The 17,944-nt window shown below is 39.6% G+C and overlaps 1 protein-coding gene across 2 annotated transcripts in view; it reads right to left on the minus strand.

Moving 5' to 3' along the window:
• LOC124556650 overlaps window positions 1–17,944 on the minus strand; it is a 637,832-nt gene that overhangs the window by 477,426 nt on the left and 142,462 nt on the right. For both annotated transcript variants that reach the window (XM_047130615.1, XM_047130616.1), the window contains exons 5-6: window positions 7,298–7,448; window positions 5,655–5,842 (exon numbers count right to left, since the gene is read on the minus strand). In XM_047130615.1, the coding sequence (XP_046986571.1) occupies window positions 5,655–5,842; window positions 7,298–7,448 (339 nt within the window). The remainder of the gene's footprint in view (window positions 1–5,654; window positions 5,843–7,297; window positions 7,449–17,944) is intronic.

Raw genomic sequence — 17,944 nt, forward strand, 5'->3', positions numbered from 1 at the left:
TATTTTATTGACTGTATTAATGATGTTGAAGCACATTTTGGGAAGAGATGGTAGCAAGGGAGGTGACATGTTTTGTTTTATTTTTATATTTACAACTTTTATAAATTCTTGGAGAATAATTCTGATGATGAAGGCTTGTTTCTTGCAGCAGTTTGAGTGCTTATACACTGTAAAAGATGGTGGAACCTATATTTGAACTATAACATGTAGATTGTTGTATTACCATTGCCTGGCACGATGAAGCATGAAATCCTTTCTGATGACATGAAAAGAAGGCTTTTAACTTTCTTTGAGAATTTCCAAATTAAACAGAATTAAAATGCACTGAACTGAATATTATGAATCAAAACAACAAAACATTTAGCAGAAGCTGTTTTTCATAACTAGATTAATGATTTCAAATATTACACAAATGTTTTTATGTTTCTCATACAAAATGCTGGTTTGCAGATGTTTGACAGAACCACTTTCAAGCTTATTTCTCAAACCTTTATCCAGTTGGTCCAAGAACCAAAACAAAAATTGTTTTTAGTAGAATGGCACTTGCTCTTTCTAATGATATGAAAGTAAAAAAAAAAAAAAGAGGTAATAATATTTCATAATATGACATCAAAATATGAAAAACTGAGGCAATAGTTTTAAATGCTATGTCTACAAATTAAATACTTCAGTAGTACTCACAAATAGCTACTGTAGCTTTGTAGAACTGGTAACAAGTAAAGCCTCCATGGAACAGCTAAGGGGAAATTTGTCAAAAAAACTTTGATTCTATATAGCATACAGCATTAAATCAATGAATGATGTAACCTTGAAATTTTAATTTAAACATTTTGCTAAGGACAAAAAGTTGTGTATCTAATGCAGATATCTCAAATGGGTCACCGTTAATTTCAGTACTAAGCTTTCTTAAATTTGGCCAAAACTGTTGCAGAGTTTGTGCAATATTTTGCGTGCTTTTACTGAAAGTCTCAAAAGATCTAGAACACAAATTTTGTGCGACTTAGTTTTATTCTATGAGGAACATATGTGCAAAATTTCATTCAAGTTGAAGATGGTGCAGTATGGCTATTAGTCCACTCTGTGTGGCATGTCAGTTACATATGTGCCCTGAGTGAAGTACTTGTAAATTTGAGTTTTCTATAAGACAGAATCATTAACAACAATACTATGAAAAGGATAGATTGCTGCTCACCATATAGATGAGAAGCTGAATCATGAACAGACATAACAAAAATACTGATAAACATTTCTGCTTTTGATCAAAAGGCCTTCTTCTGAACTGAAGTAGAAAGTACAACTCTCATACACATGACCACTATCTATGGCTGTTGACAAGCTGGCCTCACCCACCAGAGACAGTGGTCATGTGTGTGTGAGTTGTGCTTCTGGGTATTTTCTACTTTAGAAGAAGTCCTTTTTACCAAAAGCAATCATTTTGTTGTACCTATGTATGACTTAATGTCTCCTCTATAAGGTGAGTAGCAATCTATACTTTTCATAATACTGTCTTTATTCTATCTTGGATTTTCCGTTGTTAGACAGAACTATTAGTTTTGTAGGGATTTAAATGTAGAGTTCTGCAATAAATCTGAAAGAACAAGGTAAAAAGAGATGCTATTTGCACCTACTGATATATTTTCATGCAACTCTTATCTTATCTTAATTTGTTGCTTGAGATCATATTAACCTAAAACAGATGAGGTTAAACAATCACATGCCAGTTGTGTGGTAACTATATTGTCAGATCTCACAGTACAGTTAGTCACATTATAGTCAAATTATACAAATGAATGGCTTGTACAATTAAGAAACAGCTAAGGAAAACAGTGGGGCTGATAAATGATAAAAATATACAAGACTTTACAGAAACCATGAAAATGTTGCCTGAAGAGATGCACACAATTAGTCCATTTTTGCTATTAAATTTAGCATACTGCTACAAACTGTTACTGATCATATAATTAAATTCAGTATTAAGAAATCATGAAGGAAGCATTCATCATTGTAGTTATCAACATTATGAACATGTCTTCAGAACAGAGAAAAAATTGCCATAGGGAACAATGACATGGAAGTATTTGAATGTTATAATATTAGGAACACAATTTAAGAAATTCAGGAGTACGCATAACTTACCTTAAACTGACAACTTAGATAATAAAATAATTATTTAATATTATTGAAAGAAGTAGAGGGAAAGCATTTTATCAATTAGAAATCAGCAAAGATGCAGAAAGTTTAAAGTTTTTTTGTGCATATTGAAGAAATCTTGTCACTTTAGACAAAAAGTGACTATTAAGATCTGTGACCATATTGTCACTAAATGCTAAAACACTTGTTCTGATCACTAAAATAATTTTATTTATCATCATATGAAGCATTTCAGGAGAACTCCATCATCAAATCTGTGGCATAAAATATAAGATACAAGAAAAGATATTAAACAGAGCAAATAGTAACAACAGAGACGTAACACTGAAATCAATACATAATACCTTGTCACTTACATATCCATAATATTATCAGTGCCCAGCTGAAATATGCTCTTCAGTACTATATATAAAAAAATCAACAGTAGCAACAGTAGATAATTTTACATATGCTGATACATTGGCGACAGATGTTTATAGTGTTGCAGAACTTTTTAACAAAAATTTTATAACTGTTACTCAAAAGATGGGATTGTCAGGTTCTGTAGATGCTGCTATGGAATACCTCAGACCAAACATTTAAAGTAACTCCCATCGTATGAATATGACTCTCTCTACCTCAGCAGAAGTAATGTTCATCATTAAATCTTTAAAATAAGAAACATCTAGTGGGTATGATGAAATATCAACGAATTTAATTGAAGAATGTGATTCTGAGTTAAGTAACATATTAAGCTATCTGTATAACCAGTCGTTTATCAGTGGAATATTTCCTGACTGGCTGAAATATGCTGAAGTTAAGCCACTGTTTAAGAAGGGAGATAAAGAAATAGCATCAAATTTCTGACCAATTTCACTTTGGCCAGCATTCTCAAAAAAATTTAGAAAAGGAAATTTACAATCAGCTTTATAACCATCTTATCACAAATAACATACTGTCACAGTCACAGTTCGGATTTCTAAAGGGTTCTGATATTGAGAAGGCTATCTACACTTACAGTGAAAATGTACTTAATTCATTAGATAAAAAATTGCAGGCAACTGGTATATTTTGTGATCTGTCAAAGGCATTTGACTTTGTAAATCACAATGTCCTATTAAGTAAATTAGAATATTATGGTGTAACAGGAAATGTTGCAAAATGGTTCAAACCTTATATCTCTGGCAGGAAACAAAGGGTGTTATTAGGAAAGAGACATGCATTAAGTTATCAGTCATCATCCAACTGGGAACTAATTACATGTGGGGTCCCACAAGGTTCCATCTTAGAGCTCTGACTTTTTCTTGTGTATATCAATGATCTTTCATCGGTAACATTACCAGATGCTAAGTTTGTTTTGTCTGCCGATGATACACACATTGCAATAAATAGCAAATCAAGTGTAGTCTTAGAAAGATCGGCTAATAAAATATATGTGGACATTAATCACTGGTTCCTAGCCAATTCTTTATCAATAAACTTTGAAAAAACACACTACATGTAGTTCAGAACTTGTAAGGGGTGTCCCACGAGTATATGCCTAACATACGATGACAAGCAGATAGAAGAAGTGGACAGTGCTAAATTCTTGGGATTGCAGCTTAATAATAAATTCAACTGGAGAAGCACACCACAGAACTGCTGAAGCATCTTAATAAATCTATTTGCAATGTGAATTATGTCAGACATAGGGGATATAAAAATGAAAAAGCTGGCATACTATGCTTACTTTCATTCCATGAAGTCATATAGGATTATTCTTTGGGGTAATTCATTAAGCCCAGCTAAAGTTTTCTGGGCACAAAAGCATGCAATAAGAGTTTGTTGTGTACATAGTTCCGCGTAGTCAGCACGTACACAACTTTCCCACTAGAGCGCGCCCCGCTAAGCACAACAGCGCAGGCGCAGCGCTCGTCCATCTCCGCACTACGAGATGGTGCTGCCATAGAGACGGACCAAATTCTGCTTCCGCCGATCCACATATTAATATGTAATGCAGCCAATGAGATTACTGCTAACATAGAACCTTCTCTTCTCACAGATCACACTCATGCAGTGATACATGAGCATGCGGGGTATTATAACGAATGTGCAGACCTCCAATTAGCCAGTCTGCTTCAGACTGTACCAGTCTACATTTGTCTGTACCAGTCTATAGTCAAGTTTCAGTTTGCACCTAATAAGATTACCCTGTTCCTGTACATAGCCATGAAGGTAAATGTATGGCCACTTTTGCCAAGTATCAGAGATATATGTGAGAATAAGATTAATGTACCAATACCAAAGGAACTTCAGATTGTCAATTATAAATAGCATCCAGAACCAAGTTAAGTAATTTTTATGCTTGTTATTACTTTAATAAATGTGTGTGAAAATTAATCAAGTTCTGTTTAAAGTTAGTCACTGTCAATCTGCTACTCTAAGCGTGCAAGTGGCATTTCTATTGTCTGACCCAACGGCAGAAGATAAAAGTGTCACGATAAGACCACGAGACATATTGCTGACACTCGCCTACTTCATTAGAGTGACAAGTCCAATAATCTGATGGTGTGTGTACTGAAGGTCTTACAGTACGCACACCACAGTGTTATATGTGGTGTGAACTCAAGAACATCCTGCAGAAGCCTGTTCAGGAAACTAGGTATACTAACTACTGCTTCCCAATATATTTATTCCTTAATGAAATTTGTCATTAAAAATATATCACTTTTTCAAACCAACAGCTCAGTTCACGGAATGAAAACTAGAAATAAGTATAATCTTCACAAGGATTTAAAGTCACTTACTCTTGTACAAAAAGGAGTGCAATATTCAGGAACACACATTTTCAATAACTTGCCATCAGCCATAAAAAGTTTAACAAACAATAAAATTCTGTTTTGTGTGTCTATATATATATATATAGACACACACAAGTACAATCTAACATTTGCACCATTTCAGTGCAGTAATGTGTTCATTCTAAATAAGTATTGTAGTAGTTCTATTATATGTTTATTACCTTATAAATTAAAAAATAAACATTTTTTTTTTAATTTTAAATTCAGTGCATTAATGCAATCTTAGTAAATGAGTGTTTGTAAATTGATTGTTTCATATAGTGTTCATTAAAAAAATGGCAGTCATTCCATTTGGGACCTGTGGAAGATACATTAGCTTATTTGTTTTTCTGACATGTTCTACATCCTGGAGGATCTCCTCACTATGGATCAGTTGGAATGAAAGTAAATCTAATCTAAATCTAATCTAAACTATATTGATAATGACTCTGCATAGAATTATGGAATAGCTGAAAGTAGTTTCATAACTACGGCAGTTTCCTCTGATAAATAAAACTGAAATTTAAATTTTGCCAAAATGCTTACTTTTGATGCCCACTGTTTCCATAAAGTCATTTGAGCAAACACTTTTTACACAGAGATTTTCTGTTGTAACCAACCATCAGTCAGTTTAAAGATATGTGGATATTACAGATGAGAACCTCAATATGTTTGAAGAATATCTGACATAGCTACAATACATACCTCTTTGTTTCCTGTTGATAGCTTGTACCAATTGCCAGCTCACTGTAATAGCTTTCCAAATCACTTTTATCTAAAGTGTACAGAAGATACAAGAGTTGAGGCACATTGTCTTGGTGCAATTTATCTAATGGTAAGCTTCCTGGAGTTGTCTCTAGACTCTCTGCTAAGTTCTTCATTAAACTGTCAATCTAAATAATAAAGTAATTTTGTCAATATATGTATTATTCAATAAATGAGTTTTGTTTCTTGTTCATATTACTTTTGTACATGTAAAATTTTAAGAATAGTAGGTGCATGTAATTAACCCTAGGACGCCCAAGCCTTTTTTTCTAACTTGGATGCATAAGGGGGGGGGGGGGGGGGGTTCAGCGAGCCCACAGATATTAAATAAGTTTTACTGACAAAAAATTACAACTTTCAAAATGGTTTATGTATTTTAACTAAGGCATCGGTTTATAAATGTTGTTAATTGCTATAAATATTGGATTGAGTGAATAAAAAATTGGCATATTACAATACAAGATACAGATGTGTTCATATACAATAGACTACCCCGAGTCCTCAACTTCAAGGCAAGAGACACACTTCACAATTTTTTCTGAATGTGTGTTACACACACGTTTATGACACTGTCCACAATACTGTTTTGGTTTACTTAGATTGTTGTACTTCTGCTTCTTTGTTTTAGCTTTTCTTACACAAACATGTCACCGACCTTTCCCTGCATGAGGCTGATGTGCTTCTGTTGTCACTTCTTTGATTTTCTTTTGTAGAATAGTCTCCATTGATTGAACAATTTGGTTAGATAACCCTCTTGCATTGGCACTTCTTTCTTCTACCTGCAATTTCACTAGTTCCATCCCAGCTTGCAGAAGATAAAGTTTCCATTTGTTGTGTTACCTGTCATCCCATCTTGGATGTTGTTGGATGAATATGGTGGTTGCATTGACAGCACAAATGTCGATGAGAGAGTAAAATACAGATAGAGGCCATCTCTTTGTTCCCCTCTTGTAGGTGTACATACGCGCCATTTGATCAATGGTATCAATTCCAACTTCAGTGGAATTATAATATGTATTTATCTCGGTTTTATTCTTCTCTCCTCCAACAGTGCCTTTATCTTGGTGCATTGTTGACAACATCAGTAAGTTCTTACTTGGTTTCATTTTTGCTGAGTAGGACACCAAAGTTACTTGTTGTGAATATCAAGAATACCAACCAACAAGAAACTAGCTTGCATTGTTGTGGAGATGAGAAATATGAAATCCTACTAAGCGAAATTTTCTATAGCATGGAAGCATAAGGGGGGGGGGGGGGGGGGGGTTGTTGGACCCTTAATAAGATTATTTATTTTTTCTTTCAAAGCAGGAATTTTCTATAAAATATATTGACACTAACATTTCATAAAATAGCCAACAAACAATAACTCAAAGGGAATATGTAGTATGAAAGTTACTTGGGCAAAAGCAAGGGACATAAAATAATTGTGGGTTCAACGAACCCCTCCCTTAGGCATCCTAGGGTTAAGAGTAGATTCGTTAAGCACAAATTGAAATAAATTTAAGTGTCTTCAACAAACCTGCTAAATACTTTTTATTGAAATTTACATATATACCAAATCTAGCCATAGGTACTGAATTTACCTTTTTCAGGACATATTCCTTCTTGAGCTTTTTACGATCTTGAGTTAAATCAGAAAATGATATTTCAAATTTTAATCCAACATTTTTCAGTGTCCCTTCTTGCTTCCAGTCTTTCGGTTTCTCTGTTGTAGTTTTTATGTGAATCGATTGACTGAAAATTATATTAAACACCATTAAGAGCTACAAAACTGTACATGATTAAATAAGGCACAAGAAGTATTTTATATTTAAGACAAGAACCCAGTCATTTACAATCATCAGAAAACCAAAAGTAGAATTTTTTAGAATAATAATGTCTGACAAAAACTCTGTTACAGAGCTTTGTACTAAGTAGCTGACAAAAAAGCATAGGATTGTGGGAGTGACAAGTCAATAGTCGACAGGACACAGAAACATTCTCTTTGCGAGCAAGGTTCTTTGGAGGAAACAATCAGTGTTCATTTTCCCGCGTTAACGTATGTTTGTATTGTGTTGGTGTGGTACAATAAAAGTTATCATTTGCAGTATAAAATCCACGCAAGTGTTTTCCTTTATGTAATGAAATTACTCCCACATAAGTGGTGACCCCGTGACTAAGCGGTGTGACAGTAGACAAGTTTCTTTAGATATTGTCCGCGACATCTCGTATCGACATGTCGTCTGCACACAACCTCTTCCACGACATCGACGGTGTCATCCCGAATATCAAGAAGGAGCACGACATGATGCAGCAGACCCATCAGTTCACAGTGCCACGGATTACTACACCTCATATCAACTTTGCCCATGACGTTACATTTCCAACCCCGCCGCGTGTGCCGGCGGTTTCCATGCCGCCACCACAGGACATTGCATCGTACAATCAGCCCGCAGGACACCCCGATATCAGATGAAATGTGCTCGCGTTTTCATCACCTGCGTTGGTGCCACTCCCACGAGTTTCACACTTTCGATTTGATGGTTATCGTGGCCCACCCGCATCACGGTTACAAATTCGGCCCCCACCTTTCATTCCCGAACGTCTGGAAATTGGTTTGCTATTATGGAGAACATTTTCATGCAGCAACAAATATTCGATGATTTTGAACAGTTCACGCTAGTGATATGCAACCTGGACCAACGTGCGTCATCATTGGTATCGGACATAATTATGCAACCCCCACCACAACAAGCCTATGCCACCCTGAAGGCAGCATTAATTTCCCGTTGCACAAAACCTATGGACCAGCAGATGACACAGCTCCTGTACCACGAGAAACGTGGTGACAGGTCGCCTTCAGACTTTTACCAACATTTATGTGCTGTGGTGAACACTTTCGTGTTCTCAGACACATTACTTGTGAACATCTGACAACAGCAGTTACCTCCACAGGTGTGCTTAACCTTAATTGCTTATGAGGGCCGGCCATTGAGTTGCCACACACACACACACACACACACACACACACACACACACGTTGTTGCCAGCCAATGCGCCCACCGCATCACACAAACAACGGAACCGGTTATTGCTGGTTCCACCAGCGCTTCGGCGCACAAGCTACGAAGTGCAAGGCACCATGCTTGCATCCAAGGGCATCCCACAACCTGCTTTAGGCACAGCCGACCGTGACAACAAGCAACTGTGCCTAAACTCACAGACGCATGGGAGGAGAACACACCTATATTATGCAGATCGACTTCTCCCACAGCTGTAAGGTACACAGCTTCACAAAGACTTTTCATTCCTGATCGCTCTACAGGATAGATGTTTTTGATTGACACCAGCTCAGATTTCAGCACTCTGCCTGTAAACTTCTTCCCTTCAGACAAACGTGCTGAAGAGACCACTTTGAAAGCAGTCAACGATTCAGTCATCCACACATATGTACAGAAAACACTGGCAGTGGACCTTCGTTATGGCCGATATTGACCAACCTATACTAGGTGTTGATTTCCTGGCAAAACTTGCATTGTCCATGGATTTACGCAAGTCGCAACTCATCCATTCTGCCAATGGACGGGTTATCCCAGGAGTACAAGGTCGTCCGACCTCTCATGCATATCCAAGGGTAGATAAACTCAGCGCACCCACCTGGGATGACACCATAGTGATGAAGGAATCTGACCTGCAGATGGCTCAAATGACATGAAAACAGTTGACAGCACAACAACAGGCTCCTGATGTTTCATCCACAAAGGCGACACCCAAGCCACAACATGGAACAAGAAAGAACAGGGCGAAGCATGAGACAGTGCACCACATCCATACATCCCCAGGCCCACCAGTCTCCTCAAGCATTCGCAGGCTTGCACCTGATCACTTGCGGGAAACCGAGGCCATTTTCTACGAGATGCTACAGGAAGGAACTATACAGCCATCCAACAGTCCGTGGTCCTCTCCTCTGCACCTCACTAAAAAGAATGGGTCATGGTGCCTGTGAGGTGATTATCGGGCTTTGAATGACCAAACTGTTCTGGACAGATACACTGTGCCACATATACAGGATTTCACCCATTCACTGGCTGGGGCGACCATATTCAATGTTCTAGATTGCTGTAAGGCTTATAATCAGATCCCAATGGCAGAGCAGGACATACCTAAGACTGCAGTGACAACCCCATTCGGGCTGTTTGAATTTTTGGTGATGCCATTCAGGCTGAAAAATGCTGCCCAAACATGGCAATGGTTTCTAGACAGCGTGCTAAGAGGGCTACCATAATGTTTTGTCTATTTAGACGATATTCTGGTGTTTTTTGGGAATGTTTCTGACCATCAGAAACACATAAACGAGGTGCAAAGCAGGCTTAGTGCTCATGGAATAACACTTAACAAGGACAAGTGTGTGTTTGGGGAACCCGTGGTGACCTTCCTGGGTTATAAAGTGTCAGCTCAGGGCATTTTCCCACTGCCAGAGAAGCTGGAGTTGTTGCGTACCCTACCATGGCCTCAAACCTACCACAATCTCCGATGAATCCTAGGAATGATAAATTTCTATCGTCGCCACCTCCCCGGAACAGCAGCAATACAGATGCCACTGAACAATGCCTTGGCCGGACAGAACAAAACTGGCAAGCGCCCACTCCCATGGACACCCGAGATGGACTCTGCTTTCAAGGCACTGCAAAACAGCATTCACAACGCAGTGGGGCTTGCACACCCTGCACCAGGAGCTCAGCTAGCCCTAGTAGTGGACGCAAGCCAAGTTGCAGTCGGTGCAGTAGTGCACCAGAGAGTGAAGGGTCATTGGCAGCCACTAAGTTTTTTCTCAGAAAAACTACAGATGAGTCAAACTCGTTGGAGTGCATACGACAGGGAACTCCTCGCAATGTATGAAAGTGTCAGGCACTTCCGCCCTTTCATTAAGGGCAGGCAATTCACCATATACACCGACCATAAACCTCTTGTGGCAGCTTTCTACAAAATCAGCGATTCATGTTCCCCCCACCAGGCCCACCATATTGAGTTTATATGCCAGTTTTCGACAGACGTGCGTCACATCCACGCTGCTGACAAGATTGTGGCAGACTATTTCTCGTGCATTAATGGGATAAGTCCAATGTTGGATTATTCTGAATTGGCAAGGGCACAGGCTTCAGATGCCCAGCTGCAGTCCTTGTTGGTGGACCTGTCAACTGGCCTACGTTTATAACTTGTGGATGCCCCCCGCAGCCCATTTAAGGTATGGTGCGACACCTCCACTGTTAGACCATGCCATACATCAACTCCCCTCCCCAGTTCCGACGAAAGGTATTCGACAGCATTCACAACCTGGCTCATTCAGGAACCAGTGCCTCAGTAAAGTTAGTTGCGGACCGTTTTGTGTGGCCTTCAACCAAGAAAGATACACGGGAGTGGGCCCACAGCTGCTATGAGTGTCAACGTAGCTAAGCGGGACGTCATGTTCATGCTCCAGTAGGACAATTCCCAACCCCAACAGCATGTACACATTGACTTGGTTGGACCCCTGCCCCCTTCGGAAGGTTACAGGTACTTGTTTACGGCAGTGGATCGTTGCACACGGTGCGCAGAGGCTACACCAATCAGGGACATTTCTGCAGAGACTACTGCACGGGCATTTTTGGAAACTTGGGTAGCTCGTTTTGGGTGCCCATTTTTCATTACCACCAACAAAAGACGCCAATTTGAGTCGACACTCTTCCAACAACTGTCGAAACTCTGTGGCTTCAAATGAAACCAGACAACTAGCTACCACCCGGCCAGCAACGGTTTGGTGGAATGGTGGCACCGGACTTTAAAGGCTGCCCTGATGTGCCACGAGGACTCATGGATTCAAGCGTTGCCATTGGTTTTGCTGGGGTTACGGACCGCATTAAAAACAGACATTAGTTGTTCCTCAGCAGAGTTGGTATATAGAGAACCACTATGTGTTCCAGCAGAATTTCTTACACCAGTTCCTCTCCCAGATGAGACACAACTACCCCACCTCTTGCAACAAATGAGGTAGCAGGCAGAGATGCTACATGCAGCCCCAACGTCTCAGTACGGCACGCACCCAATGTCCATACACAAGTCCCTCGATACTTGTTCCCACATCATGCTCTGCACAGACCTGGTACGTCATTCATTGCAGCCACCGTACACTGGACCGTTCCAAGTGCTAGGACGGGGCACACACACAATGGATATCCTCTCCAGGGAAAGTCGACCAAGGTTTCCATTGAGTGGGTAAAACCCGCTTGGCCAATGACAGCACCGACTGCAATCTCACAGACAACTCCAGACACAATTCGCAATGAACCCACACCTTCCACAAAGCCAGACAGCTGTGAGCCACCGGAGCTCCACACCAAGGGACCTAATGCAGCAGCGGAATCATCAAGCAGCACCCACACCCGCCCTATCCGCACTCGGGCAGGCCGAGAGGTGAAGTTTAAGTACCCCACCATAACGGGTGCTCTGCACTTCATGGGGGGGGGGGGGGGGGAGCTGTGTGGTAGTGACAAGTCGATAGGAGACACAGAAACATTCTCTTTGCGAGCGAGGTTCTTTGGAGGAAACAAACAGTGTTCATTTTCCCGCGTTAATGTATGTATGTATTGTGTTGGTGTGGTAGAATAAAAGTGATCATTCACAGTATAAAATCCATGCAAGCGTTTTCCTTTATGTAGTGAAATTACTCCTACAGGATAATATGTAGGTTTTCTATGTGGGTGCAAAATACAAAAGCATTAATAATGAGTATATGATATAACACCATAACTGGAAATAGTTTCTCACATTAAGGATATTTATGTTGTTCTTTGGCCGGCCGGGGTGGCCGAGCGATTAAAGGCGCTACAGTCTGGAACCGCACGACCGCTACGGTCGCAGGTTCGAATCCTGCCTTGGGCATGGATGTGTGTGATGTCCTTAGGTTAGTTAGGTTTAAGTAGTTCTAAGTTCTAGGGGACTGATGACCACAGCAGTTAAGTCCCATAGTGCTCAGAGCCATTTGAACCATTTTTGTTGTTCTTTTTTACTTTTGTGACAATCATATGGGGTAGCAAAAACTGTGTGTGTAACATGTATCATGGTTTTGAATGCCCAAATTTGTGAAAAACAATATTTCTGTTAGGTACCATAGAAATTAATACAATTTATCTTCAAAATTAATTCACTGACTGGAAATTCCTCAACATCAGCTGTATTAGATATAGATCTACTACCCAACAGTGACCTATGAAAATTGGTGCCCAACTGGGACTCAAACCCAGATTTCCCACTTATCACAAGTGGTCCCCCTAACCAATTTGGCTATCTGTGTAGGTTCCTCAGAATGATAGAAACATCCATATGTCATACTGTTCACTTTCTTATATTATGGTCCACTTAATTCATCACCTAATGCTCACAACATGGCTTGGCTTCCTGCAACAGGAAGAAAGACAACAAGGAATCAAATTATGGAAACTAATGTAATAATGAATTAAATGTGAACTGTAAAAATTTGTTTGGACAAAATCGGAATGTTGTATCTGGAACTCTGCTTGTGAGTGTAACTTTATCTTACCGATTGTGTTTCCACCTTGTCTTATTAATCTTTGTTTATTGTCGTCATGGAAACTAATGTAATAATGAACTAAATGTTTTTGACTCATTCCACAGCCACATGCAGAACTGGATCTATGGAATACATATTTCAATAAATAAATATAATTACAATAAAGACCAATTTTGTTATTGTAGTATGCTTGCCTAGGCTTGTACTGTTGTATCATCAACAGCATCCATTCTTTCAGGTGTGTATGAAAGTGATAAAGTTCATATATTTACTGGCATGACTCTAAACAAGTTATATGTCTTACCAGCTTATTAAAAATGGCTGTTTGGTTAACTTGACATTTATAAATTAACCACAGGAAAAAGGAAAGTAAAGAGGAAGGCCTTCTGTCATATAACTAAACTGCATGCAATAGCCATTTCAAAAACTTTGTCAAAGTTTCACGTACACATCACATGGAACATTTATGGTTGGTAATAACAGCTGGTTTAGAATGAACTAAGAAATATTCAAAAAAAGCTTTGACAATAGAAGCTGGTTTTGAACGAAATATGAAATGTTGAGAAAAAAGCTTTGACTTTGTATTAGAGGAATGCACAATACCTACATAATGTATTTAGACTGATGCCAACAAGTTAACAGAATAATTCATCAAGGAGACATTTTTCCAGCAGTCTCTTAGATATTGGTATTAACTAAATAAGACTTTCTTGCATAATATGTTTGATGGGAGCAAATATATTTGTATGCTATAATAGTGAACATGTTTCTGCAGAAGATTACAATTTTTAGATTGCTGTATCAGCTTTCTTTTTAAGCCATGAAGATTTTTAAATTTCTTATGTGTCTGATGTCTCTAAAAGATTATACCATGAGACTCCAATGAATGAAAGTATCTTAGGTTATGTATGCTGCTTTGTTAAACTGTTTGTAATCAATTAATAGTTATGCAGGATAGTAAATAGTTGAAGAGATGAGCTATTTTAACATGCTTTATAAATAATATGAAGTAGGTATGCAATGTGCATTTGGGACCTAAAATACATCTCTGCTGTTCTTCATATTGTGGCAGGAAGAAATGAGGAGAGCAGCGGCAGAATGCTTCATCAGCATTCACAAAATCTGTACAGCTTCATCAGCATTTGTAGACCCTACACTACTTCGTCAGCATTCACAGAATCCAAATAACTTACCAGCTTTCACTCTCCCAAACACAGCCCAGTATTTTACTGCCATAAAAAATGAAAGTAAATCAGTATGCACTACAGAGCTAGCCATCTTGCCCTCTGTACCCCCACTTGGCATCATAATTGAACTGTGTTTCGATCTTGACACAAAAGAAAAATATCACTTTAATGAAACAGAAAACGGTCTGTACTATTTTGTATAAAAACGTGAAAATTCGTTCTATATCAGTACATAGGCAACATGGCTCACTGCTTGGCATTACAGGTGTAACTTACAGGTTCAGTATACTTGATGCCAACATCCTGCTGTGGTTTGATCTTAGATGGGTTGGGTTGTTTGGGGAAGGAGACCAGACAGTGAGGTCATCGGTCTCGTTGGATTAGGGAAGGACGGGGAAGGAAGTCGGCCGTGTGCTTTCAAAGGAACTGTCCTGGCATTTGCATGGAGCGATTTAGGGACATCACAGAAAACCTAAATCAGGATGGCCGAATGCGGGATTGAACCGTTGTCGTCCCGAATGCTTGATCTTAGTACCCACATGATGAAAGGCACAACTGATCCTCAGATTGAGTGCCCACATCAAAACTGCCTGTATTATTTTTCAAACTACGCAGAGATATTGGCACTATTGGGGAGGTTAAGATACATATGATGCAAAACGGGACAGTGGTTCAATCTTTGTACCCCTGTGGCACAAGATAATTGATCCTCACATTAAGTACCACAACATTATTCTCACATCTAAATTGTCTGTATTGTTTGTCAAAACTTTATTATAATTCAGCTAAAATTGATGCACTGCCTGCCAGAGTCCTATGATCAGGGTGCAGTGTATGTGGTGATCAGAGCCTCCTGTGCAACACTTGTGTCCAATGTCTAATGGTAAGGGTGCAGTGTATGTTGCAATAGATGCCTGCCTTCCTGGTACTGGAATCAACACAATGCTAAACACTGTGCTTGCATTATATCTATAGGATTTTATAGTAGCTAGGAAAGTGAGAGGTATTCCTTACTGAAATCCACACTGGTCCAGAAAACACAGGTTTATTATCTATATAAAAAACTTTAATTACAAACAGGTTACACAGGCAAAGAATTCGATAAACAGCAAACAAAGGGAGGTGAAACAAAAGATCAAACCCATGAGTCATGTTATTTTATCCTTGTTTCACAGATCAATAGCTGCATCACTACACCAACCCCCTCCTTTTTCTAAACTGTGACCACCAGGAATGTCAGAAAGTCGATGCCTCACAATTCTCATGGCCCTGGTAATTACAGCTGGATGTGCAGGCAAAAGTGTGCATAGTGGCCGCAACATCCTCCTGTCCTGCCAGTACATTCAGTGTAGGCTATGTGTGGGAACTCTTGAATCCCCGTCAGGGTCACCTGTTGGTATCCTCATCCAGCTGGGCAGGTTTCAGCCTTTCAATTGAAATCATTTCCTGTTTTCTATGCCAATCAATGAAAAATGGGTTCTCTCAGTATTCAGGTGCCTTGTATGGACTCTGTAAGGTGGTCATAGTGGACCCAGATGTACAATGTGGTGAACAGGTCCTTATGGATAAAAACAGGTTTCTCTCTGTGTAGCTGCACTGGGTTTTGATGAATCTGAGCCATTCTGTGTTGCAGCTCTAAGATGAAGACTGCCATATTCATATGTTGGGAGGTGATTCAGTTTTACAGAAAGGAGCTCTGCTGGCAGGCTCAGTTGTTCCCTACAAACCAGTTCGGCTGTTGAACAGTCTAAGTTGTCCTTAATTGCAGTTTGTAGAATCAAGAGAACCAGTGGTGGTGTGTCTTTTCACTTCTCCCCACTGCATATTGAGGCTGCTTTTAGGCTTCTATAAAACCTTTCTAACATTTTATTGCATATCGGGATAGTGGTTGGTGGTTCATAAATGTGCACAGCCACACAGAAGTAAAATCTCATGAAAAAGTACAGATCCAAACTGCCTTCTGCAGTCTGTCATTATCATTTCGAGCACACCAAACCTCACAATTCAGCTTGTCACTAAGGCCCATGGTACTGTTTCTGCTGGCATGTCAACTGTTGGAAAAGCTTCCGGCCAATGTGTGAATCCGTCGACCACTGTCAGGAAGTAGTTATCTGACCCAGAGGGTGGCAGTGGCCTGACTAGGTCAATATGAATATGCGTGAAGTGAGCTGTTGGTGTATCATAGGTTCCCAAAGGCGCTAATACAGGTCAACCAACTTTGCATTGTTGAGATCTTAGGCAAGCTTGTGCCCAACAGCAGCAGTCTCTTTTCATTACTGGCCACACAACTTCCTTTGTAATACATCTGGTGGTATCTCACATGCCAGGATGTGCCAAGTTGTGGATAGCATCAAAGATGATGTGCCATTATTTCTGTGGTATGGACAGCTACTGTAAGCCATATGATGTGTCACACCATAGAGAAGTTCTGAGTTGTTGCACACAGACTGACAACTGATAGAGGCTGTGTGTAGCATCTTGCAGCCATTTGAAATCAGTGCCCATTTTTGTTCCACTGCAAGTTGTCACTAAGGGATGGCTTTTATGCTCGTGCTCCAGCATGAGAGGTAACCTGCAACCACACTGCTACTGCCACTAAAATGCCATATGTCAGTTGAGAATTGTGATATACGCTCTGTTTGCCTACATTTCTGCAGTGAGCCTTGGGAAAAAATGCTGTCAGGGGTGCACGGTCAGTGAACAGTGTAAAATATTTCCCTTCTATGAAGCTTTGAAATGTTGAATGGCAGTGTAAATAGCATAAAGTTCCCTGTCAGTGGTTCTCCATTTCTATAGCACTGTTGCAAGTAACTGCAAAAAGGGCAAAGGGCTGCCACATCCCACTGACAAACTGTTGTAGTGCTGCACCAACAGCTAATTGGCTTGTGTCTACCATTAACGCTATCTGTGCATCATGCCTAGGATGGATGAGCAAAACTGTTTGAGCCACATATTTCTCTATCTTCTCAAAAATTTCCAGTATTGTGGTGCCCATTTCACTTTACTTCCCTCTCACTAGGTCTGTCCGTGGAGCCTGAAGTTCAGTCACCTTTGGCATGTGTCTATAGTTGTAATTTATCATACCCAAGAATCTTCTCAGTTTTTTGAAGATATGTGCCACCAGGAAAGAGCATACATTAGGCACTAGTTCTGAAGTTGGTGCAATGTCCAAAGTAGACATGTTGAATCCTGAAGTATTCATGCTGTCTTGGCCTATGATGTTGAAACAGTACTTGGAGGTGCATTGTGCATTGATATTGGGATTCCAAGAAGAACAAAATATCATCCATATAGCAGAAGAGGAAATGAATACTACAGAGAACCTTGTGAATAAACCTTTTCCATGTCTGCACTGTGTTTTGTAGATTGATTTTTTAGCATGCTCCAGAGCTACCACTATTTGTGAATATGCCTTTTTGCAATCAATGACACCAAAACTCTGCTCGGGTAATAGCATTGTTAAAGTCTGCCACTTGAGGAATTGGATATTTATGTAC

The sequence above is a fragment of the Schistocerca americana genome, chromosome X (assembly GCF_021461395.2).
Source record: "Schistocerca americana isolate TAMUIC-IGC-003095 chromosome X, iqSchAmer2.1, whole genome shotgun sequence".
In the NCBI taxonomy this organism is placed as follows: Eukaryota; Metazoa; Arthropoda; class Insecta; order Orthoptera; family Acrididae; genus Schistocerca; species Schistocerca americana.